This window comes from Leguminivora glycinivorella, chromosome 11, assembly GCF_023078275.1.
Source record: "Leguminivora glycinivorella isolate SPB_JAAS2020 chromosome 11, LegGlyc_1.1, whole genome shotgun sequence".
NCBI classification, from domain to species: domain Eukaryota; kingdom Metazoa; phylum Arthropoda; class Insecta; order Lepidoptera; family Tortricidae; genus Leguminivora; species Leguminivora glycinivorella.
In genome coordinates this window covers 22,681,208-22,708,307 of record NC_062981.1, presented here as the reverse complement: position 1 = coordinate 22,708,307, position 27,100 = coordinate 22,681,208, and the positions used below count along the sequence as shown (strand labels likewise).

General features: G+C 37.7%; 1 protein-coding gene across 1 annotated transcript in view; it reads left to right on the top strand.

Moving 5' to 3' along the window:
- LOC125230867 (rootletin-like) overlaps positions 1 to 27,100 on the top strand; it is a 105,288-nt gene that overhangs the window by 59,402 nt on the left and 18,786 nt on the right. Inside the window, exons 9-20 of the mRNA XM_048136120.1 lie at positions 7,051 to 7,154; positions 7,616 to 7,744; positions 10,061 to 10,305; positions 10,462 to 10,574; positions 12,207 to 12,337; positions 16,395 to 16,563; positions 19,768 to 19,935; positions 22,083 to 22,133; positions 23,161 to 23,349; positions 24,042 to 24,206; positions 24,761 to 24,889; positions 26,191 to 26,349. Of these exons, the coding sequence (XP_047992077.1) occupies positions 7,051 to 7,154; positions 7,616 to 7,744; positions 10,061 to 10,305; positions 10,462 to 10,574; positions 12,207 to 12,337; positions 16,395 to 16,563; positions 19,768 to 19,935; positions 22,083 to 22,133; positions 23,161 to 23,349; positions 24,042 to 24,206; positions 24,761 to 24,889; positions 26,191 to 26,349 (1,752 nt within the window). The remainder of the gene's footprint in view (positions 1 to 7,050; positions 7,155 to 7,615; positions 7,745 to 10,060; positions 10,306 to 10,461; positions 10,575 to 12,206; positions 12,338 to 16,394; positions 16,564 to 19,767; positions 19,936 to 22,082; positions 22,134 to 23,160; positions 23,350 to 24,041; positions 24,207 to 24,760; positions 24,890 to 26,190; positions 26,350 to 27,100) is intronic.

Below are 27,100 nucleotides of genomic sequence, written 5' to 3'. Positions count from 1 at the left end.
AGGATCACCTTCAACCTGTCCACAAAGCTATAAATCTTATGGTGCTCCCAGACTGGCTGATATAAGAGTATAACATTTATAACAACCAGTGTGCGAGCACCATTGTAATGTCACGCTATTACACTATATACATCGGGTTGGCTCGCCAATACACACCGCACGTCCGTGCTCCATCGCACTCGGACACCGACTGCCATATGTACTCGAGACACCTATACACTACATCCCTTTCTTGTTTTAATTTTTTTTTTATAAATATTTAAATAATAGGTCAATTTAGTTTTAATTCAAATACTTGCCATGCTGTGCCGTGTATCTCTTTTTTTTTTTCTTTTAATGAACTACGTTTCTTCTAATTGTCTGCCCACTTTCGTCATTCCTAACTTGATCATCTCCGTCTTTACCACTTAGTACTGTATGTGAAGTAGTTATAATTAGGGATTAATTTTCTATCTTTAGTCATATGTTTAGGACATTCCGGTCTGAGGGTTGACTCAGAGCGGACGCTGCACCACCACCTGCAGTGTATACTCAAACATACTTGTGTGTTTTATTAACTACAATTCCTAGATGTCAGTCTCCTCCTTCTTCTTTAAATCTGTTACCTTTTTCAATTCAGACTGTTTTGAAAACTAGATTAGTACATTTTTTTTATATACATATATGATTGTTTTTTCTTTCTTTCTTCAATAGCATACAAATCATACAATATAATTGTACAATGCAAGCATCGCACATTTCTCGCGTCAGCATTAAAATTAATATAATTATGACTTGATTAGAATTGCTTTGCATTGCTTGATTGCATTTGCATGCATTTAGTTATGTTTTATTGCAAATAAATAATGATTGATTGATTGATTGATCGCTGTATTTGCGATTACGCTATACATCGATTTATGCATTAGTTTATGTTTATACGTGCTCCTAGCTAGTACTCAGTATACCTTGGTTATCAATAAATTTATAAGTGTATCAAAAATCAGTGTTTTTATCAAGACTACCATCAACCATCAAGAATCATATCATCTAAGGTGTACGGCTCGTACAATAAATATTTCACTAATTTCATACCTTTTCATGATTTACATTATTATTATTTTTTTTTTTTTTTAATAGGTCGCTTGTCAGGCGTCTAATGTATATTAGGTAATTATTGATGATAACATTGATAACTGATTGTATCGGCCCTATACTTCATTATATGCACCTATTATTGCTAGTAACTAGTAAATAGTACATATAAGTATTTAGTTATAGAACCTAATGTATCTGGAGCCTCGTCTGCCGACAAACCATACTCTGGTTTGGCAGAAGATAAATTTAGTTGTAGGTTTAGTTTTTGAATAAACATTTATTTCATTTTTCATTTCATCTAATGCAATTCATAATACTTACGGATATTATAATGTTTAGTTAGATCTACTCATAAATTTAATTATAAATTGCAGTGCATAGTTATTAAAACTTTTACTGTCTACTGTTTTTTTTTTCTGGATCGAAAGGGCTCGTGATTCATTGCATTGTAATACATAGAGATACTATATAGAATATGCATTAAAATCCTATTCAGGGTCACGTATCCACTTTATCGTTTTATTGATTTTGTTTCATCATGATCAGCTTTCTTTCTCGTAGATACTTTGTACCACACAAAGTAATCAACGATTAATTTTCTAAAATAGATAGCTGTTCATATACTATTTAAGAAGTGCTTACCCAATTGACCCAATTATACTAACATCCGATTTATATCTACACAGTATGTATATATTTTAGATAACACTTTTCTTTTAAAGTATTTTATCAACATCTTTTTTTTATTATTATTATCTCTTTATCTATCTTAAGATCTTAACTCTTAGGCTAGGCTATTTTATAATATGATTATTAAAGAAATTACAAAACCACTTTTTTTTTTTTTTTTTTTTGCTGATTGGCGATTGACCATAGTCACACCCGATGGAAGGTGAAGATATAGTCGAAGATGGAGCTCACCGATTCAGTAATACTTAGCATATTCACTTTTATCTTAAAGAGACCGAGGTCGTATTTTTCTGGGAACATCTATGGTGGGAGTGCATTCCATTCCTTTGATAAAATATTATCTAAATTATTACCCAAATATTATCTCCTTCATTTACTTTCTTTGCGCTGTTAACCGAACAAATCAGCATGCCCATTTACAAGGCATCAAGTCATACTGAAATTGACCGGAGTAACAGGAGTAACAGAATACTTATACAGCTCACCGAACTACGAGGTAACTACCTCGTAGTAGGTAAGCACAGTGTTTCTCCCCAGGTACCACGATTTGAATTTGTTTTTGCAGCTGTGTCTTTAAATTCCTTCAGGAGATGTTATATCTTGACAGACTCAGCGTTTATTTATGTGTCACACGGAGAGAAAAACAACTAGATTTAATGTTCGTTCAACATGTCTATTTTTTTTTTTTTTTTTTTTTTAAATTGCGCCTACGTGTTCTTTCATTCCAACTACAAGTTTGATGTTGTTAAGTGTAGTTACACTTCCTTCTACATTTTTTTTTATACCACGTCGGTGGCAAACAGTTATAGGGCCTCCTAATTGAAAGCGGTCACCGTAACCTATGGACGCCTGCAACTCAAGGGGTGTCACATGCGCGTCGTCGACCCATTAGAAACTTGTAGTCCTTTTTTTTTTTAGAACCCCATGTAGTTCATCGGGGAATACCTTGACATAGCTCATTCCACAGCCGGAGCGTTCGTGGGAGGAAATATTATTGTTTTTTTTTTTTTTTTTTTTTTTTTTTTTTTTTTTTGAACCAATCTTTTATTTAAACCAACAAGTCGATTTTGTAAAAGCACATGTCACATATTGATTTAAACATAATGTTTGGCTGATTCAATAAAATATATTTTAACAAGTTTGACCTTGTTGTTTGGTTCGTACAAATTGGACTTGTATCATCAATATTGTGATTTATTCCCTTTACTAAAATACTATTGTTTCAAACAGATAAACACGCAACAAGACGAGTTTGTTAGATTCACAAGGCAAATTTCTCTCAGTTGTACCCTTAACTTCACATCCGTCTATCAATCCATTTATATATAGAATAGAATCATGTTCCCTAACTTCTAAATAATGTGCATTGTAAGTAGTTAGGTACCTAGATAATTGACGTGAAGCATTGAAATCTGTGATTATTTAACATTTTACAATCACTACAGACAAAGCTGATTCAGCCGCTGATTGTTGTCCTTTTGTTCATTTTCTTGACCAGACGAAATAAGGTCACTAGTGAGATTTCAATATCCTCCCGTGAAATTACGCAAACAAGTTCAGCATTTTTATTTCTTATTTTTTTTTCTATATTAGTTCAATAGAGGCTCACAGATCCATTAGTTTATTTGTTTTAACTGGACACCTGACTTGTATGAGATTCACCTACATGAATCTCTGCAGTATGTACCTATTACCCTAACTGATAACGAGTACCTTCAGTACCAATATATTTTTGTAATGATTTTCAACTGACGTAGATTGTCTTTGAAAATCTATCATAGATCAACTTAAATAGGCATGTCTTTCTCTTGAGGTCACCCATACTGACAAAGCCTTGTTGACGGTAAGCAGAGTTAGCAACTTCTTTTTTTTCCGCGTTGTTGAAATGTATCAAGCGTTCGCTTAATTTTATTCAATTCAGCTGCACCACTACGTGTTTTTTTTATATACAATGCAATGTCAAACCAATGAACTGTCTTTATTTATTTTTTTTTTTTTTTCACTCTTTTCACTCTGATTGACGTTAGCGGCATCTAGGTATATAAAGAGTGCTCTTTTCCAGCGCTCCTACCGAACTCCTACTGATGTAGGATCACCTTCGCTGTCAAATGCCTCCAACGACAATTAAGAAGCCATACTGGACTTTCTTGGGGCAACCTGTACCCAATCAATTTAATGATTCTAACTAACACAAGTCAAAATATATTATATTGAAAATATTTCAACTTATGCTATCTCAAAGTACTCAGTCATTGTACTTGAGTGTTTTACTAGGGTAGTTGTCTCAGACTCTCAGGCACTGGATGCCTTGGTATTTTTTCTTTCATATGTGTAATTTATTTCGGTTTCAATTTAATGATATTTATTGACCGACGTCAATCTACTATTATGACAATTGAAGGCTCAGATAGCATTTATCATCTGATCTAAGCGTCATTTAAGCGCACGTTCAACCAGTATAACCGTAATTTACTTCGTGTTTAGGTTATTATCATTAAGCTCATATTTGCAACAATTCAATGTTCAGTATTTTTTTTTTTTTTTTTTTTTTTTTTTTTTTTTTTTTTTTTTTTTTTTTTAATTGCTGTTTAACTATGTTTACAACAATTTAATGACCAGATAAATATATCTGCCTTAACCAAGGTATGTTTTTTTTTTCATTTATTTTACATGACAATTAAATGTCCAGATTCAGTAATCTGCTGGTTCCACATATATCTATATTTATCCTCGTAAGGCTAAAGTCATGTCAAATTAATGACCAGATACATTTTATCTGATTTGAATGAGCCGTGCACACTGTACAGGTCAGGTCATTGTTATTCTGTTACCAGTAGGTTTTTTTTTTTTTCATGACAATTTAATGTCCAGATTCGGTAATCTGCTGTATTAACTAGCTTAATAACCAGAATTTCTGTTATCCAATTCACACACATGACAATTAAATGTCCAGATTCTGTAATCTGCTGTTTCCAAATTCGCAATTTAATGCCTTATTTTCAGCCACAAATGGCATAAAATTTCATAGTATTTAGATGCCATTTAAACGGTCGATACTAAACAATACAATTGAATGTACAGAGTGCACCTCCATGTGCTGTTTCCAAATTCGCAATTTAATGCCTTATTTTCAGCCACAAATGGCATAAAATTTCATAGTACTTAGGTGCCAATTAAATGTTCGATACAATTGAATGTACAGAGTTGCATATCCGTTTAATGCCTCTTTTTTCTGCCGACTTTACTGGTAAAGTAATTTAATACTTAGATGGAAACTGCTTATCATAAGTGCTTCAAAAATGTATTTTTTTTTTTCTATACCGTGTTTTTTTTTTCGTTAAATTTGACACGTCGTTAGGTTCATTATCAAGAACCATCCTGTATATCACTTTTAGGTATATTTAGCACTTAATGTGAACCCATCTGGTTTTCTGGTTTTTAAGTAATTAAATACTCAGATAAAACTGCTCGAAATCGGCGTTAGGAATGTTTACGTAAGTCAATCCGCGACAAGAGTATTAGTCATGATTTTATGGCATGTTCAATCAATTCAAAAGATTCACGTTCAAGTGATAATCTATCTCTAAATAAGTGTTACTTTCCCGACATATGCATAGATCCTTTCATTTGCAGCTGTAGTTCAAATAACCACTTAATGAAGTCGTGACTTACGTTACTTTTACGTAAATTCACCCCTGTAAGGAAGTATACTTAGGTAAGTATTTATCTAGTTTGTTTTGGTTTTCACCTTACTCTCAAACATCGACTAATGCTACCATAGGACATTTAAGTGTGATGGTTGTACAACATTTTATCATTCAAGTAAATGCCTTATTTAGGTAAATAGCTTAACCATTTATAAATTTAGCAACATCACATAATTTTGTGTATTAAACCAACCAACAGGTAGATGGTAACTTCACTAATTAAAAATAAATATCATTTCTCTTGGTTGGACGGAAATTATTGTAATGATTCCGGGCTGTGATTTATGTAAATAATAAATCAATTTTATAAACCCACTACACATAAACTCAAATAACATTTTGGTACCTAAAAACATTTGGCAATCTAGGTAGGTAACCAAACCTGTTTACAAAAAGATAACGGTGCATCATGGCGCATCGTTACTCGATTTTATAGGTTATGTTACTTATGTTTCTATCCCATCTTTTCCGAATACTAGATTCACGTGGTAAGTACTTGCTTTTATCCTCGTCGCCACTTGTAATGTCACGCTATTACACTATATACATCGGGTTGGCTCGCCAATACACACCGCACGTCCGTGCTCCATCGCACTCGGACACCGACTGCCATATGTACTCGAGACACCTATACACTACAACCATTACAACCGAAAATTATTCTTCGTCTTTAATTTACGTTTTTACGTCAAGTCGTGCCAAGATGGAAGAGAAATATTGATTTGTAAAAAGAAAAGTATCTCCTTTTTTGTTTCTCGGCGAGTACTATTGTTTCCAACAAATCGTTCGTTTGCATAAATCAGTAAGTAGTAACCTGTAAGACAATTATTGTAACAAAGCCTTTATTGTTAATAAGTTTTATGTAAGATGGAACTCGATCGCGTGTTAGATATAGTATGACACATCTGTTGTATAACAATTGCGTCTGACGCGTTATCTTTGCGGTGGGATCACAGGTCAGGCGTGAACGTTGAACGTTAGCATTAACACGTACACATTATGTACATTATTTGTTGGTATTGACATTGATTTCCGGGTTTTTTTATGAGCTAAACTTGATAGCATGATTGAATTCGTTTCCGACCTCAGTGACCTCCTATGAAATCGACTCCTAACATGATCACTACATATTTGTAACGTTTTTTCTTATCGTATTTTATAAATGTTAATAGGTATGTCTAATTCAGCGGCTTCGGTAAAAAAATATCGTAATAGATCAGACAAGCCCCTTTAGCACAACTTGCCTTGTCGCGCGCGTCCATACTTGAAGTCGCGCTTGATGTATGGACTCACGCGCGGCAAGGCAAGTTGTGCTAAAGGGTCAGGTATCTCAAAATATTAGTACAGTGTTTTGGCCGCAGACAGGAAGGAATCTTAAGGAATTTGTCACTTTTCTCGAGCAGGGATCACGGGCCGAATTTTTGGGCTTAAACTAGCCTATTATTTCAACGTACAGACCAGTACGGCGTCCTTCACGGGTTCATGGCATATAGGCGTGGTTGTATGTATGTATTTCAGCGTATAACTGTGGTTATACGCTGAAATACATACATATTAATATACTTATTGTCAACAGTTGTCGAGCCTGCGCGAGGAGGCCGGCGAGGCGGACAAATGGAAGCAGCGGCGCCACACCACCTTCGACCAGAACCGGCACCTTGAAGAAGTCACTAAAGAAAGGTTAGTTTTACCAGTAACATAAAATATAACTTAATATGGTTTCCAATGGTTTACAACATAAAAAATATAAAAAATATATGTTTTGAAACTACGCTTTGGTTACGACGTTGTTCCCGTTTTCTCAGAGCAGACTGGTTAAAGTTGATAACATCTTATAGCCGCGCGAGTCTTCTGAAATATGCGCTCTAGGCTTTTGCTTATTAACTTAAATTGTTTGCGCACTAATGATACTAATGTATAAGAGTCGTGAAAGTTTCAACTACTGTTTTCCAATACTTTGCATCCCTTGGTCAACATCTCAGACTCGATACGATCAATCAACTGGTAGTCAGCTTTAAGCGTGAGGTCCTCGAAAGGTGGCGAAATGCAAAATTTGAATTTGACACATCGTTCTCCTTAATTCACACGAATCCCAAATCCTCACCTCATCTTTATGCTAATTTCTAACGTCCTTGTTACAGGGACAGCTTCAAACGCGTAGCCACAAGTCTCCAAAGGATCGTCGGACAACTGGTCGCGTACTGCGCCGCCGCGGAAGATGAACTCAACCGCACTGTACTTGCCGAGCTGCTCTCGCGATTGCTACCCGAGTAAGTTTCATTTTTATATTTGAGAATATCCCTAGAAAGAGGACCCTAGCTCTAGACCGGGAAAACGCTAGGTTGAAGAAGAAGATTAGAGAATATCCCTGCTGAGCATTGCCTGCCCTATTTGAATACCTACGCCTTGCACTGGTGCTCAGATCTCAGCCAGAAGTTACCTGCAATGTTACGCTCTTTAGGTAGGAAGGCATAATGAATTGCAAGGCAAATTGAAAACTTAAATTGATTCCGCGTCCTAGAAGACTGAAGTATCAAGTTACTTTTTTAGGTTATATGCGTTTGTAAATCCAAACGGAGCGGCAGCTGACTTTCACAAAAGGTCGTGAATATTTTGATACATTTCAATCTGTTACTGGATCTACAATATCTACATTCATGCTTTTTATTTAGAGCGTCTGGCTAACTTTTTCTCAAAATGTTGGTCAACCCTGTTTTATAGTTGTTCGTATTATCACAGTTTATTATTATTCTAACGATTTCGACATTAGATTAACAAAGTCCCTAAAAACCGTTATTTTAACCCATTGACGTCGTATGTTGCAACTGCATTTTACTACTAAAATAATACACAAACGTGATACCAAAACACTGTTACGTTTCAAATAAAAAGACATAAAACAAACGTATATTTTAACACAGATAAATAACTACCAAGAAAACAAATAAAAGGGTTTTAGTAAAACTCTTATTTTACTAAATAAAATATCTACCTTGCGATAAGAGTTTTGAGTTATGACCGGGATATAGACCGTGATTACCTCTGACATCCACCCACTTTCTTCAGTTTTCCGTGATCATGATGCATGCAACTGCGTCGCAATATCGGAAACTCGACAATAATCAATATAAGTTGTACCTTAAATGGAGAGGAGGCCTATGTCCGAAGACGGGTGCTTTAAAGGCTGCTATAGATAGATAGATAGATAGATAGACCTTGGGCACTAAAACCTACATTCCTTGACTTGCATCACTGATACAAATGAAAACCACCCGTTAAATTTCTATGTCTTTAGGTGAATCTAAACTTGTCCGTATCCTATTTTCGAGTAAAAGGGGCTGCATGATATCCTGTTGGCTCCCTCCAATAGTAACCTCCAAAAGATAACAACTATGAAAGGATTCAAGGAAATATCAACTCTAAATCACTTCAAGTAAGATTGAAATTAGAATCATGCTAAGATGCGACATGTGGCGTTTTGAGTTATGATAGTTTAAAGTCATACAGTCAAGGTATTATATATAGATGTGAAAAATATGTATACACGACCTTATTGCTTACACGTTAAGGTTTTGGCTGTATATCTTTGACACTTTATCCGTATCTATATTTAATACTTCAAGGGAACATAAAAGTGTGAAAGTACAAAAGACTTTGCATCCTCGTCTTAAGGTTCAGATTGTTGTGAAAACGTATTTAGTTATTATAACTGGTAGTTTGCTACGCAATTAATAATGCTATTCCAAGAACGACACTTGCAGTTTGTTGCAAATTATATTTAGGAGCTTTTACCAGATGAATGCATTTATGATGTGAGCTTTCATTAAAAGATAAATTGCTTCGTGTTTACATGTTTCAACTTTAAAGTTCAAGTAGTTTCAACGATTTTAAGCGGCAATGAATCATACTAGTCGCCGAAGAATGATAGCTTAGAAATCAATTTAAATACACAGCTTTGGGCGTTGAAGTGTATGGATAACTAGCCCATCGCTCTGTCAAGTAAGCTACTGAGACTCCATCCGAGGACAGCGAATATTTTTATCATATGCGCCTTAGGAGGTGCTTAATATTATCGTCCATCAAGGCACACGGCAGTGCGCAGGCCAAGTTCCAGCAACAGGCCTCGCGCGTGCCGTTCACTATTGCTACCAAGTATCTCAGTCATATTAAAAATTCACTAATTAGTAAGGTACTTGCGGCTTGCGCCTAGGATGATCCGGTTCTTGGGAAGCTTAAGTTACAAAATTTCCTACTTTTGTAAGTGTGAATTAGCTTAAATTACATTTCGTTACCTGCAAGTTCAATACGAGTACTAAACATAAGAAAAACAAAAATTAAAAATAACGATGGGCCTAAGATGACTCCGGTACCTTAAAATTGTGTTCTTGGGACTTGTCACATGCTTCGTTTAGCGACTTTAGCTTATGATAGAAGCAAAAAAAGAAAAAAGAACATGTTGCAAGTCTTTTGTTACTTTTAAATGTGTATGTGATTTTAATGTTTACCAAATGGGTCTTTTGTTACCTGATGGAATGAATAAATTAAATTAAATTGTAAATATTCAATAAATACTGTTTACCTTTCAGAGCATCTGTAATCGACGAGCCGCGTCCCTCCTCGCCCAACCTCGACCTATCTGTCCGAAGCAAGCACGTCCACTTCGCCCCAGACCTCTCCGTACTCGCCGACTTAGATTCAGAGGGTGTAGCCGGTTTCCTGCAGGGTCAGAGGGACGTTAGCATCGATATCAAGAGAGACCTGGAACTTAGTTTGAGAAGATTGAGAGAAGAAGCACATGAGCTCTTAGAAACAGCTGCAAAAGTTAAAGGAAGTAAGTATACTAGTGCTGTTATTGTTAAGTAGATCCTGATGGTGTAGCTGGCTAAAACTGCTGCAAAAGTTAAACTACTACAATTCATATCATATTGTACTATGAAATAATTCATCTGTTGTGTTGTAGATTTATAGTAATATTATTTGTTTACAGAACCAATACCAGAGTCGCCTATGCTGGAGTCCAGTCAGGTGCAGATCACAGAACTAGTGGATCAGCTGGATTCTAGACACAATAGCTGTGAAAACTGCGAACTACATAGAAAGGTATCATTAGGCTATATGTGCAACATACAATCATACAATCACGCCTGTATCCCATAAAGGGGTAGGCAGAGCACATGAAACTACTAAAGCTTCAGGGCCACTCTTGGCAAATAAGGGGTTAAAAGAAAGCGAAACTATGGCATTGCAGTGACAGGTTGCCAGCCTCTCGCCTACGCCACAATTTAACCCATATCCCATAGTCGCCTTCTACGACACCCACGGGAAGAAAGGGGGTGGTGAAATTCTTAACCCGTCACCACTCAGGCCCCACCCACCCATGTGCACCCACGTGTATTTTCGGATTTTTAGGGTTCCGTACCTCAAAAAGGAAAAATGGAACCCTTACAACGCGAGTACAACTCGCACTTGGCCGGTTTTTCAAAGTAGTCCAGAGAACCGCGCATTACTTGGTAAAATTTTACAAGTACTAGTTATCGGAGCAGCTGAGGTGTTTAAAAATATCTACTCTACTTTTTAACTTTGCTACTAAACAGAGGTTTCGTAGATTCGTATAACTATCGTGATGAGAATAGGATTAGCGATGACAGGTTTGCCATATACATATTTTTTCAGGATTTCAAAAGTATGTGTTCACTCTTTATATTAAAGATGCAATAATGTATACATATAATGACGCGGGTACAAGCGCTGGTGGCCTAGCGGTAAGAGCGTGCGACTTTCGATCCGGAGGTCGCGGGTTCGAACCCCGGCTCGCACCAATGAGTTTTTCGGAAGTTATGTGCGAAATGTCATTTGATATTTACCAGTCGCTTTTCGTTGAAGGAAAACATCGTGAGTAAACCGAACTAATTCCAATAAATAGTTACTTTTCGGGTTGGAAGGTCTGATGGCAGACGCTTTCGTAAAACTAGTTTGTACGCCAAATCTTGGGATTAGTTGTCAAAGTGGACCCCAGGCTCCCATGAACCGCGGCGAATGACGGGATAACGCAAGGAATATGATGATAATTATAAATGGGAAAGTGTGTGTGTCTGTTTGTCCGTCTTTCACGGCAAAACGGAGCGATGAATTGACTTGATTTTTTAAGGGGAGATAGTCGAGGGAATGGAGAGTGACATAGGCTACTTTTGTCTCTTGCTTACCCTCCACTTTCCGAAAATTAGAGGGGGAAGTTTGTATAGAGCATTTCACAGTTTTCCAATTTAACGCTAGTGAAGTTACGGGCGAAATCTAATTTTCACCGCACCAACTGGTAAAGGCTTTCTTTGCTATTCGAAAACAGATAGCAAAATTTCATTTTATCCACAAGGGGGCAAAGTAATTTCATACAAATTTTAACTAAATGTCTTAATCTGGCAGCTAGATTTTACCTATAAAATATTGCATAAATTGATGGATTTCATTTATTTTGATGTTTTTTAGTCAGTATTTTGTTCGTGTTGGTGTGGTGAAAAAATTTGTGTTTTACTCAGTGGCAAAGTTTGTTTAACCTTCGTGCCTTGAAACCCTCGCAACGCTCGAGATTCCACTTTTTGAACCACTCGCTTCGCTCGAGGTTCAATATTGGAATCTTTCGCTTGCTCGGGTGTCAATATTGGCACGTGCGGTTAAACAACTACTTTGCCCCCTTGTAAAACAAATAACTATTAATATATATTTGTTGTACTTCAGAACATGGAGGAGGCAATGACGGAATGTCTGCAGCGCGAGAATCTTCTCCGTTCGGATTTGGAAGCGTCTTTAATAAAAATCGCACAACTCATGCAGTCTGAGAGACATTCATGCGATCTCGTAGTCGAAGGGTGAGTTTTTATCTATCTATCTATAGCAGCCTTAGGGTTGCAAAAAAAAAACGGTTTTTTTCTGGCTTGAAAAAAAAAACCGTGAAAAAAAACAGTTTTTTTTTTCTGGAATATGTTTTTTTTCTGAAGTACGAAATCTCAAAATTTGCAAAGTAGTTAATACTTTTATACGGTTTTTAGGGTTCCGTAGTCAACTAGGAACCCTTATAGTTTCGCCATGTCTGTCTGTCCGTCCGTCCGTCCGTCCGTCCGTCCGCGGATAATCTCAGTAACCGTTAGCACTAGAAAGCTGAAATTTGGTACCAATATGTATATCAATCACGCCAACAAAGTGCAAAAATAAAAAATGGAAAAAAATGTTTTATTAGGGTACCCCCCCTACATGTAAAGTGGGGGCTGATATTTTTTTTCATTCCAACCCCAACATGTGATATATTGTTGGATAGGTATTTAAAAATGAATAAAGGTTTACTAAGATCGTTTTTTAATAATATTAATATTTTCGGAAATAATCGCTCTTAAAGAGAAAAAAAGTGCGTCCCCCCCCTCTAACTTTTGAACCATATGTTTTAAAAATATGAAAAAAATCACAAAAGTAGAACTTTATAAAGACTTTCTAGGAAAATTGTTTTGAACTTGATAGGTTCAGTAGTTTTTGAGAAAAATACGGAAAACTACGGAACCCTACACTGAGCGTGGCCCGACACGCTCTTGGCCGGTTTTTTAGACTTAATGTTAAGTATTAAACGAATTTAATCAAATAACTTTAATTTCTGGTCTTATAAAAGTAAGTTTTACGAAATTTGTAGTTGGTAGTTATCACTATTTACTGTTGGCAACACCACCGCCTCTCCACGCTACATGCAGCATCGGGGATTCCCCAATAAACGTTTGTATACTGAATGTTAATTGAATTAAAATGAAATTATTTAATATTGTCTTCGGTTACCGCGATAGTTACTCATGAAATAAAACTATGGAAACGGATTAAATCGCGTATAATGAATTTAAAATACATCCCGACGTTTCGAACTCTTTACAGCGTTCGTGGTCAACGGGTGACTGAGGAAAAATTAAAATGTGCAAAAGCTACCCACTTACAAGAAATATTAACGAACCATGACCACAAATAATATAGATTTCTAAGGCAGGTTCACACACTATTAATAAAGCCAGTTATACAATATTCAAAAAATTTTACCATTACTCTGTTAAAAAATAATTAACCAATTAATCTACACAAAATTGACAAAGAAACAAACTGCAAATGTCCAACACCATACAACACAAATGCCTCACAGCCTTCGTCGTGCTTGTTCCATTATCAGATGTACTACTGGATCCCAAGCCGGTGGTAAAGTAAAGCCATCCTCTCTATTAAAGTTTGGATATTTCTTGATCTCAATGGCCTCTCGCAACATTCTGGGTATATATCGCTTCTCCTTAGCGAGAACCAGAGGCTTGTCAAACTTTATAGCATGATTGACTTTATCCATGACATGTTCAGAGACTGCAGACCTTTGCCGACGGTGCTTGACATCCGCTATGTTTTCCTTCACCCGTGTGGAAATGCTTCGTTTCGTCTGTCCCACATATGACAGCCCGCACTCACAGTCTAGCCTGTACACTCCCGCGCTTTGTAGAGGAGTTTGACATTTCACAGGCCTCAGGAATTGGGACATCTTCTTCATAGGCTTGAAATAAGTTTTAATAGAAGCCCGTTTCAAGATGTGGCTGATCCTGTCTGTGACCCCTCTAACAAAAGGGAGAATTGCAGGCCGGCGCTCGACTGTAGGGATCTTCAAACGGGCCTTCTGCTTGACACGCGGTATCTTGAGCTCGTTCGCCAACAGCGCCTGCCTGGCATGTCGAAGCTCCGCGGTCAAATGTTGGTCGTCACATATCCTTTGGGCTCTCTGAAACAAAGATTTGCCTACAGTAGCTAGTTGACTGGGATGGTGGTGGGATTTGCCATTTAAGTACCTATCAGTATGAGTAGGTTTTCTATACACAGTGCGACCTAAGCTATTATCAGGATTCCTCAAAATGAGAACATCCAAGAAGGGGAGAGAACAGTCTTTCTCCAATTCCATAGTAAATTGTATTTTACTATGGATAGAATTTAAATGGTCTAAGAAACTTTCTACTACGGACGGTCTATTTTACTATGGATAGAATTTAAATGGTCTAAGAAACTTTCTTAGACCATTTAAATTCTATCCATAGTAAAATACAATTTACTAGTCGAGCGCCGGCCTGCAATTCTCCCCTTTGTTAGAGGGGTCACAGATAGGATCAGCCACATCTTGAAACGGGCTTCTATTAAAACTTATTTCAAGCCTATGAAGAAGATGACCCAATTCCTGAGGCCTGTGAAATGTCAAACTCCTCTACAAAGCGCGGGAGTGTACAGGCTAGACTGTGAGTGCGGGCTGTCATATGTGGGACAGACGAAACGAAGCATTTCCACACGGGTGAAGGAACACATAGCGGATGTCAAGCACCGTCGGCAAAGGTCTGCAGTCTCTGAACATGTCATGGATAAAGTCAATCATGCTAAAGTTTGACAAGCCTCTGGTTCTCGCTAAGGAGAAGCGATATATACCCAGAATGTTGCGAGAGGCCATTGAGATCAAGAAATATCCAAACTTTAATAGAGAGGATGGCTTTACTTTACCACCGGCTTGGGATCCAGTAGTACATCTGATAATGGAACAAGCACGACGAAGGCTGTGAGGCATTTGTGTTGTATGGTGTTGGACATTTGCAGTTTGTTTCTTTGTCAATTTTGTGTAGATTAATTGGTTAATTATTTTTTAACAGAGTAATGGTAAAATTTTTTGAATATTGTATAACTGGCTTTATTAATAGTGTGTGAACCTGCCTTAGAAATCTATATTATTTGTGGTCATGGTTCGTTAATATTTCTTGTAAGTGGGTAGCTTTTGCACATTTTAAATTATTCCTCAGTCACCCGTTGACCACGAACGCTGTAAAGAGTTCGAAACGTCGGGATGTATTTTAAATTCATTATACGCGATTTAATCCGTTTCCATAGTTTTATTTCATGAAATTATTTAATTAAAATGATATTAATTGAAAAAAATTATTTGTTCATCTGAAAAAAAACCATATTTAGAAAAAAAAACCATGGTGCTCGGTTTTTTTTTTCATGTTTTTTTTTTCACAATTCTGAAAAAAAAAACATTTGGTTTTTTAATAACTCGATAACCGTAAGAGTTAAGACGCTAGTTTCTTAGAGAAATTAATTGTACTAGATCTAAATAAAGTTAACGGAATTCAATAAAAACAGGGTGTATATATTTGTATATCGTTGCCCGAGTACTCACACGGCTCAAGCCTTCTGGAGCTCACCGCGGGACTCGGTCAATCTGTGTACAAGAATGTCGTATAATATTAATTTGATTTACCAGGTTCGGCACCGGCCAGCACCACCAGACGCCCATCTCTCTGCCCAATAAATACCCTTGCAAATGTTTAATGTATTGCTTAAAAAAGATAAATGTGCTTATGTTCAAAAAATCCTTCATCCTATCAAGGCACCAGTGATACCGAGTTTGTAATTACGCGGCATGGCATGGTGAGCCTAACACGCTCTTCCTCGCTTCGCTCGTCGTCGCACCTAAACCCACTATGTGACATATACGATTTCTGTGTCGTGTGAGTATTTTGTCCGGATGAGGGTTCTAACCTAATGTACATTTCTGGCAACATGGCAAAATAAATTCGGCGGAACGTCTATTCGGTGCAAAATTACAGTCAACAACATGAGTATTATGCGAATTTTATCACGAGGTTATTATTTATTAATTAAATTTTGCCGACAACGCGAATGACCTAGAATTATGTAGCCTTTTCCATTCTACGTCGATCCGTCACGAAGGGCAACGCCGAGCGATCGGTTCACCGATGTGTAAACGGCGACTCTCATCTCGGCCGAGGCACCCCTTTACACGTGGGCCCAAGAGTTGGCCCCATTTGTACGGCGGCCGTAATACAAATATGTATCCCGTGGTAATGACGGTTAGTTTGGCAGGTACGGCACGGGCCAGCACCACCAGTCGCCCGCGTCGCTGCCCGCGCGCGCGCCGCCGCGCCGCGCGCCGGACTCCGGCTCGGTGTCACTAGACGGCGGCTCCTCGCCGCGCGTGCTCAGGGCCAGCTACGACGCGCTGCACAGGGAGAGGGATGACTTGCAGCAGCAGGTGAGACCATTTTCAGATACAGGAAAGGGTTTCCAATCCTACCGCACTATTGTCCCAGAGCTGTAAGAACCTCTTTTGGACACATGACAGCGTCCACAAAACGTAAACTCGCGCAACCTAATGAAATTTTAAATAAAATCCTGTAATAATATTTAAAAAACTCAAATACTTAACAGTATTTCGCTTACTTGAAACATAATCTAATACATGTTACATTTTTGCGGATCTTCGTTAGTGAGTATTTTACGATATTAATTTATCACGCAGGATTTACTTATTACGTGATTTTTCATTCATTTTTATTTTTAAACTAGTGCTAGGGCAGAATCTGTCATTTCGATTCAAATGACTTTTCAGTAAGTTGACAGAAATCATATATTTGTCTAAGCGCCTCCTTGTACATAGGGCATAATCGATTAAACCGATTCGAAATTAATCGTTAGATTTAGCAAACGATACGTCTTAGCCACATCGCAACATACGTCAAAACAAATGTGTCAAAAATGTGAACTTACAGATCCGGGACAATTTATGAGCGAATTAAAATCGAAATGAGCGCACGACTAACTCGCCAGTAGGATAGGGTCCTTGAATATCGTTTACTTACGCGATAGTGATCACCGATGAAATGTGATGTAATATTGGGTTGGTAAGAAAGTAATGAGCGAATCATAACCAATATTGTAATTTTTATTTAATTTATTATTTTAATCATTTATCAAAAATATAACGGCCTTCGTTATCTACTACTTGTCTCCATCGTTCTGGTAAAGAATGAATAGCATCGGCGAAGAAGTTCTTAGGTTTAGATTAAAAAAACTCAGCTATGTACTGTCGTAGATGGGCTTGATCATCGAACTTTTTTTCATTCAAGGCATTGCTTAGCGATCTGAACAACGCGTAATCCGTAGGTGCCAAGTCTGGAGAGTACGGTGGATGAGGTATCACTTTCCAACCTAGCTCCAATAGCTTTAGCCGAGTCACTTTTGCAATGTGTGGGCGAGCATTGTCGTGTAAGAAAAAAACTTTAGCATGCTGTGGACGATTATGACAGATTTTTTGGTTTAAATTTTCAAGCTGATTACAGTATACTGATGCGGTAACAGTCATTCCACTTGGTAGGAGTTCCCAGTGAATAATACCATGAATATCCCACCAAACGGACAGCATAACTTTTTTCGGGTGAGGCTCTGTTTTTGGTGCCTCTATTCCTTCTTCGTTTGGAGCTAGCCACTGACGTTTGCGTGTGTGATTTATATATAAAACCCATTTTCCATCTCCAGTGATAAGATGGTCCAACCAGTTGAATGTGCGGCGAAAAGACAGAAGTTGTATGCAGATATCGGCACGGCGGTTTAGTTGATCTCTATCAAGTTCGTGCGGTATCCAAACACTGTATTTGTAGTTTTTTCCCAACTCGTGTAAATGTGTTTCTATGGTGACATGAGAGCAGCCTAACTCGGTAGCAAGAGTACGACTCGTTAGCCTCGGATCTCCTTCAATTAAGGTTTTTAATTTGGCTACATCAATCTTCACCGGTCGACCAGACTTAGGTTGATCTGATAATGAAAAGTCGCCACTACGAAACCGCTGGAACCATCGTTTCGCCGTGGCCTCAGACAGAACTTCAGGAGCAACACGCTGACATATATTACGTACTGCTTCGGCGGCTGAATGGCCAGACTGAAATTCATATAGTAAGCAATGCCTTACATGCACTTTTAATTCGTCCATTTTCTTCCTTATATTAGCTCGGCGACAGCTAGTGAATGACTGACGAGAAACTGTGTGACTCGCCCTTTATATACTTTCGACCATAGAAGATTCTAGAACTCTCTCAAAAATTTTATGTGGAATTCAATAGATCGCTCATTACTTTCTTACCAACCCAATATATTCAGGATGTTGCGACATTAGATCGAACAAAAATACAGCACATAAAATAATAATTATACGGGCTACATAAAAATCTTTCTTATTCAGGATTAAAAGCTCGTATGATACCAAAAGATGTTTCAAGCGATACAATTTGAGTCCTGACTGACCCCATAATTCCAAAACCCAATATTCATACAAAAGAAAAATTATTATATTCGCTTTTGCGAATAAATTATTATTATTTGGTTTACATTTGCTTTTAACATCTAACTGTAGCCTACTAACTCTCGTGTCGCAAAATATGCTACAATATAATACAAAACTTTAATTATTGTTACCTAATATGTGATATGTCTACTCTTGTTACTAACTCACGTATGTCGCGTTTGTCGCACTAACACGCACAGGTGAGGCTGCTGACCGAATCGCCCGTGCACAAGATGTGCTGCGAAAAGGTACCACGATAAAACGCACGCCGCATAACTACCTTCGTAGATGTTTGTTTGTAAAACTGCATGTTGCACGTTATAACGCTTACAATTTATTTAAGTACTAAAAAAACTTATAAAAAACAGTTTTTGTTTAACAATTTAGGTACATGTCTCGAGGGTGCTTCTCTAGACACCTTATGTGGCTTTCTATGTATACAAAGAAGAGTTCTTATGCTTCAAGCGTAAAAATCACTTTTTATATGAAATAACTAACAGAAAATCGTGCTTATTGCGACCCTATTTTGAGGTCTTGGTCAACTCAAATTGCAGAGCATAAGCTGGTCAATGAGTCTTATTATAGACAGTGAATTTTGTCACTTTTTAAATTAATTTCTAAGGTCAACAAAGTCAAATGTATTGTCTAGCAATCTGTTAAATGTTAGGTCTTCGTTTTTTTTACGTTGTCATGTTAATGTGCCTGCATATACATACCTACACGTGGTTTAATCATGCATTAAAGTCGCATTCCACGAGAATGTCCCTTGCGATGCGAGAATGCTTTTTCTTTGAATGGCAGTTGCTTCATTAGTCCATAAAGCTCAGGAATGCTAATTTGTTAGCCTAGTCTTAAAATATTATAAGACGCAAAGTCGCTTTCAACAGTATTAGAATTTAGAAGAATTGCATTTCGTAAGGGATATTTTCGTGAAATTCATCCTAACATCGATTCATACCGACTTTGGATGTCATTGAAGTTTTAAATTTTCCTATTAATCTAAAAATGCATGTATGAACTGGATCTGTTTCTTCCCTTCTTATATGTAGTGATAAATGTCTGGGCATCAATGTAGTAATTGAACCTTTTCCCTCGTATTAATATTCTTCCATTATACAGCTGGAAGCAGCCAACCGCCAGCTGCGCTCGACCCGGTCATTCGTGGAAGAACAAGCCGCCGAGCGCGAGGCGGAAAGAGACGAGTTCGCACGAAGACTCGACGCCATGCGAGACGAGAATAACAGGCTCACATCGCGGCTGCAGACCAACGCTACTATACTCAACGAGGTACGAAGATGGGTTGGATTAGTAAGGTTTGAGTGTGTGGTTTCCATCAAAGAAGGATTCTTACACTTCACAATAACAAGACATTATGACATTTTATGACAAGAGAGCATTTTCGCGAGAACAATCACCAAAAATATTTTTCCTAAGGTAGTACAGTCAACCAATTGGAACCCTAGGCCACTCTACAACCATGTCAAAATGACAAGCAGTAAGAGATATCTTACAATCTGATTTATAACGTCACTGTGACATAGTTCTACAGTGGCCTAGGGTTCCAATTGGTTGACCGTACATATTATGTTTTTCCTACTCAGAATCACTAGCCCTTTCGATCTAGGACAAAAAACAAGAGACAACAAAATGGTCCCAAAATTTTGTATTATTTTGCATACTTTTCCACTTTGTAACCGCTGTACAAAGTATTTGAAAATTTTTAACGAAGTGGAAAAACTAAATTTAGAACGCTATTTGTACCTATTAGGATCGAAAGAGCTCATGATTCTGAGTAGGACAAACATTCAATTTATCTATTTTAGAATAAAAACTTTTTGAATCTTTTTTCGCGAAAATGCCCAAGACTAACTAGTTTATGATAGATCTTTGAAACTCTTTTAATTTTTAGTAAAAAAAAAATATAAAGAGAAGAATAAGAAGATCTTGTGCAATAAGGATATTTTTTATCCGATTACCTTTGTGATGGAGATCCACATATTATTAGTTTAGCTGCTAGAAATACCTACAGATGTAGTGGTAAAAGATTTTCCCTCGTATTGTTACGAAAACGTACGAACGTGTGATGCTATTTCAGTCAGTCTTGGTACAAGAGGTGTACATTATCTGAACTAGCATGACAAATACGAACGTTTCCGTAATAACCTAACCTAACCACAAAATTAAAATTTTGAAAAAACCCCCGACCGCGACATAGTGGACCGATTTTCATAAAACATGGCTAAGAACACTCCCGACTAACTCAGCTTTCAGACAAAAAAAACTAAATCTAAATCGGTTCATCCGTTCGGGAGCTACGATGCCACAGACAGGCACACACACACAGACAGACAGACAAACAGACAGACAGACAGACGGACAGACAGACACGTCAAAATTATAACACCCCTTCGTTTTTGCGTCGGGGGTTAAAAATACGAAGGAAAAGCTTTTCGCACTACAACTGTAAAGATGCTACGAAGCAATTTTCAAGAGTTCGGATACTAAGGGCCAGTTGCATCAACTACATTTGACAGACACATCATCGTCACGCAGCAGACGTCTATGGAAATTCCCATAGAATAAAATTTTACGAACCCTTTAATAGAGACAGACGGTTTGGTGCAACCGGCCCTAAGTATCTTCTGCAACTCTGTTTAGAGCAGTTCCCAAAAACTTTGTACATAGCCACGTCAGCATATTTTAATGGATCCTATTTTGTTATCAACATTTAGTAATATAAGTCGACTTTCATAAGATAATACAGGATAATTGTTATAATTAAGAAAATAATGATACTAGAGAACCTTAACAACGAAATAAATCTTACAAAAAAAATCAATTCATGAAATAAATCTTGGTAACAAAATAAAAACAAATGATTTAACTATTTCCTTAATTTTTGTACAAACTTTTTGAGAACTGCTGATTAAATTACACTTACTTACTAGTATATTGCACAAGTAATACTTGCACCTATTTACGAGTATTATTGAATCACATGTGAATGTTTTATACTAAAACTGTAACGAATACTATTAGCATGTTTCCACTTTTAATACCAATTTTAACCCTTTTAATGCCTTTGTTCATTCAATGTGATAAATGTCTCATCCTTCTCAATTTACATTAAAACAAGTATTGGCGTGAAAGGGGTTAAATCTTGCACTTTTTGTATCTCTTTTTTTAATAAATGAAAATGGATTGACCTTCCTTAAACAAGATTTAATATCTTGCCCTTTTTCTTTCAAGTTGGTTCTTACATATATCACACTTAACTGATTTGTCAAGTCCTCGTTTTGAGAACTAGTCACAGCGTGACAAGTGTACTAACTAAACCACATTTAACTAACTATAATACGCACCTTATCAATTAGGTCAGAAATGGTTAGTTAAGTGTAGGTACTAACCTAGGCTTGGGTTGTGTGTGTCTACAGATGCTTAACCTGCGTATCAGTTGTTGCAACTGCCAAGAGCACTATGCACATGTAAGTGTGGCTTGTTTATAGCACTGTATGTATACACTTGGCATTTTAGTGGCACGAAATATATATCAATGGTGCTCCGACGCTGGCTGTTATAAATGTTATATAACACGGTGTGACAGGGACGGCGCGATGGCGCGACGGCGGGTTGTCCCTGTCACACCACGGTGCCACGGGCCTCCCACACTGGGCTGTTAAAAATGTTACATAACACGTTATATAACATTTATAACTTATAACAGCCCAGTGTGGGAGAACCATAAACGTTGAGTTAATATTTTGATCGCGAAAACGTTTACTGACGCGGGCTGTGAGATACAGTCCAATATCAACCTTCGGGCATTCCGATTCAAGGGTATATCTCATACACGATTTAAAAAATGACAATTATTCTATTTTCGGATAATTTCTGACTCTATCTTTTGTCAAGTTTTTATTTGTAACATAGTGTTCAGTCGACTACAAAGAGATGTATCCACTTTTTCACCTTATTGCATTGTAATAAGGTGAAAGTGGTTACATCTCTTTGTAGTCGACTGTACATTAAAGATACAATAGATTTTGTGCCACTAAGATACAAGTTTTGTGTATGTATGTATATTTGTTACGGTAGCATTAGCTGTAGAACTAACAGAATGATAGTAATTTGTAGACTTATATTAACTGTAGATTTGTATCTTGTTCTTCGTATTAACAAATATCTAATTTTCCTCTTAGTTATATTATAGTTTCGCTATATTTTCCACACATTTGTGATGTAATACATAGTGTACATATAATTTATATATCATCTATTAAACATTTAGTCTACATTTCTATTCATAGGACGTGTCAGACCTACCTAACAGTTCAGTTGATTAAATGCTTTATCATTTTAAGCCCAGAGACTTGAAATATCTACTAATCAATTGTGATGTAGTCTCATTTAGACAAATCAAGATCATTTGCCTTACCAAAAGTTTCTTAGACTTGTCTGTATTGTTTTCTGCTTACAACTTTAGCCGTGTTTTAAATAACTTTGACTACCTAGGTGGAGCAACTGGAAGCTCAAACCCGCGAGATGAACACCCTCATCCAAGACCTGGAAGCCCGCAAAGCTGCTGCTGATGACGAATTAAAAGCCACCAACGAGAAGATATTGCTACTGAGAGATATCATCGCTAATCTGGAGAACCAGTTAGAACAGAAGACGGCTCATGAAGCAGTCATTCTGGAACAGGTAAATAACTATCCAGCAGTGGCGTAGCGTCGATACAACTCGATTCTCAACGAGTTCCCTAAAATTCTACAGTATCTGTAGAAGTCCATATAAAACAGATCCCAAAAACCACTCCGGCTTTACCAATGAAAATCTTCACGCCTCGCCACTGCTATCCAGGCCAGATCCTGACCTAAGATCTGGACCGCAAGACTTAATGTGAGGAGTTGAAAGCTCATATCTTCTATATTATTACTGCGAGACATCGGCAAACATCGGCAAACGGCTCATCAGGTAGTAATTCTAGAACAGGTAAGTAACTCTTTACATATGTTCATTATTAGCAAGATGGAACCTTGATAAGATCAGGACCGCAATGTTGATGAGGAGTTGAAAGCCACCAACGAGAAGATATTACTACTGAGAGACATAATCGCTAATCTGGAGAAACAGCTGGAACAGAAGACGGCTCACGAAGCAATTATATTAGAACATATAAATAACTATCCAGGTCAGGATAGATCATGGGGAGATCAGGACCTAAAATCTGGACCGCAAGACTTACTGATGAGTTGTTGAAAGCTCATATCTTCTATATTATTACTGCGAAACATCGGCAAACATCACGCAAACATCGACAAACCTCTTCGTCGACAAACATCGAGACCCTCGACTTAAGTGATGTAATATTTATTTTTCTTTTGTTTTCTTAGCTGGAAGAAATGAGAAAGACGATCGACGAGCGAGACAACAAGATGCGCGGGTTACTCGGCGAGCTGGAATCACTCAGGAGCGAGAAAGCAGAGCTCAGTGAGGCTGTCTCTCTCGGCGACAACGACGATCGGGCCGAGGAACTCATGGAGAGAATTAAGGAACAGGTGTGTACCTGCTATATCCTTTAGAACTAGAGTTCTTTAGTATTTTAAATGATATACAAGTCAAACCGAAATAAATTACACATATGAAAGAAAAAGTGACCAAGTCCTCTGGTGCCAGAGGACTTGGTCACTTTTTCTTTCATATGTGTAATTTATTTCGGTTTTAATTTATATACATAGTAGTGTGACTACTTTAAGACAGCACAAGTTGAAATATTTTCAATAGATTATAATTTAACTTGTGTTCATTAGGATATACAAGTCAATTTCAATAAGAGTATATTCGTGATTTAAATAGACCTAGCAAAGATCACTAATTTTAAAAGTACCACTCCTGTGTGCCTTCGACCTTAGGTAAAAACTACCCAGCTTATTTATAGTCGAAACAATGAGCAAAAAGCCAAGTTACAAAGCAGCTTAGAGGACGTCTATATTAATTATAGGTTGTAATTCTGCGTTTCGCGACGTAATAATTCTTCAATAAGTTTTGGCCGTTGTCAGTTAACTGCCCTTCCATTTACTTGCGCTTTATAACAATTGTTTCATACTTGCAGAGTCGTTGGCTGGAAGAGAAGCTTCACCGTCGCACGCGACGATTAGAACGCGTCCACGAGACCTGCTCAGCGCCATGCAGTGAGCCCAGCGAAGATGTCTCATTACGAGATCGCCAAGGCCCGAGAGAGGTACAATTAGTTTTGCCACATGCTTACTTGTACAGTTTATAAATTGTCAGTTGGTTTTGTTACCGTATAATTTAGATCCCTCGTATTTGGTCATAAATTGAGTAAAACATGTAAGCTCGCCTTTGAACATAACCGTTTTAGGTCGTTGTAAAGGTTTTGTATAGGAGATGCAAGCACCTACTGCTTGCCTTTAGAGTTGGTCAAAGACGCCTAGTCTTACAAAGATGACATATAGAAGAGAAATTTCGACGGCTTCCGCTGTGGCGAGGTGGCCTAGGGGTTCATGGTGTTAGCCCGGATTGCTAAAGACGCCGGTTCGAATCCGGCCTTCATCACTGGTGGTGCTCGTCATTTTTTTTCTTTAATATATGACATCTTATTTCGATTTTTTTTTCGTAACCGTTTTTATTATTCACTGTACATGTAATTTGTTTGTTCTGTACAATGAAGTGTCTACTACTACTACATGTATTATACCAGTATACAGTAAAAAAAGAGAGGAATAAAATTGAATTGGAATTGGAATACAGCATTAGATCGCTGGTGAAACCATTGGAAGAAGAAAAGGTGAATTTTTATCACAAAATGGTTCTTATGTTTCAATAAAGACATTATCAGCTTACAAACAAAGTTCGTCTTTATTGTAAATGAATAAGAACCGTTTAGACATAGAATGCCAGAAATATTTCTCATAATTACGTGACAATTCGGAAGCGCTGGTGCCCCAGCGGTAGTGTGACTTGCGATCCGGAGGTCGCGGGTTCGAACCCCGGCTCGTACCAATGAGTTTTTCGGAACAAATGTGCAAAATGTCATTTGATATTTGCCGGTTGCTTTTCGGTGAAGGAAAATATCGTGAGGAAACCGGACTAATTCCAATAAGGCCTAGTTACCCTTCGGGTTGGAAGGTCAGATAGCAGTGGTTTTCGTAAAACTAGTGCCTACGATAAATCTTGGGATTAGTTGTCAAAGCGGACCCCAGGCTCCCATGAGCCGTGGCAAAATGCCGGGATAACGCAAGGAAGATGAAATACGTGACAATTCGAAACTAACTTTTCCCCACACCTCTGACACTGGCAATCAAATATATGAAAGAGGTGAGAGGCTTGTGTAGGTGAACGCGTACCATGCTTATGTGAGTGAGATATGACTCTCGGTCTCGATTGTTCTTGTTTTTGACAGACTGTGAGGTAACCGAGAGGGGGTGGGCGGAACTTTCAGTGGGGAGCGGGAGTGACCATACTGTACGATAGTACTCTTTATTATACTGTGTTTTTCCCTAACTTGAAAAATATCTTCAGACCATATCCCCCGGAGACGCGAGCCCTCGCTGGCCGGGCATGCCTGAGCTTCTCGGAGTTTTCGAAGCGGTAGAAACTTTATCCAGAGCCGAAGACGCAGCGCTCAAACGAATCGCGGACTTAGACATGCAGCGAGCTCAACTCACCGATGTTGCACAGGTACGTTCGTTTTACTCGACTGCCAAAGAAATATTACATTTATACTATTTATAGCCGTAGACAAGGGACGCGAATATGTCAGGTTAGCCGTGTCGGAGAACGACCAAAATGTGGTTTGAGATAAGTTTTATCACGATATAATTTGACAAAGCAAACAAAGGTTTTACAACTTTGTACAACCTGGCTGGTATTCGACTGAGTTCTGCCAAAACGTCAGAGAAGACGCTACTGTCTGAAAGAACGGAATCTAAAAACAGATGATTGGAGGCTGTCAATCGATCTGCAGGGGAAATGGTTGAGGAGTGCTGGCGTTGTTGGAGATTAATCGCTCTAATCCGGCGGTTTGCTCGAAATAATAGGCGGAATGTATTTTATGATGTGATTTGGTGTGTAATCGGTTTTGCGCTGTAAATTCTGTGATATGAACATGGTGTGGTATTATTGGTAAATTCTGTGATATAAGGAAAGTCCTGACAACGGTTCTGGTATGATACGCCCCCGATCCGACATCAGTGTGCTAACGCCAAATCTTTGAGAGTTAGTGTGGAAGCTTTATCTATGACTGCGAACTTGGACATGCAAAGAGCCCAACTCGTAGACGTGGCACAGGTATGTTCATTGTTCCTTTTACTATAGCGCAGAAAAGGCAAGAATATATTATTGACAACATTTCATATTTTCAACTACTACTTTTTATTGTTTGGTTTGAAAGAACTCAATATTTAAAGATTCACGTATTTTTTTATTTTTC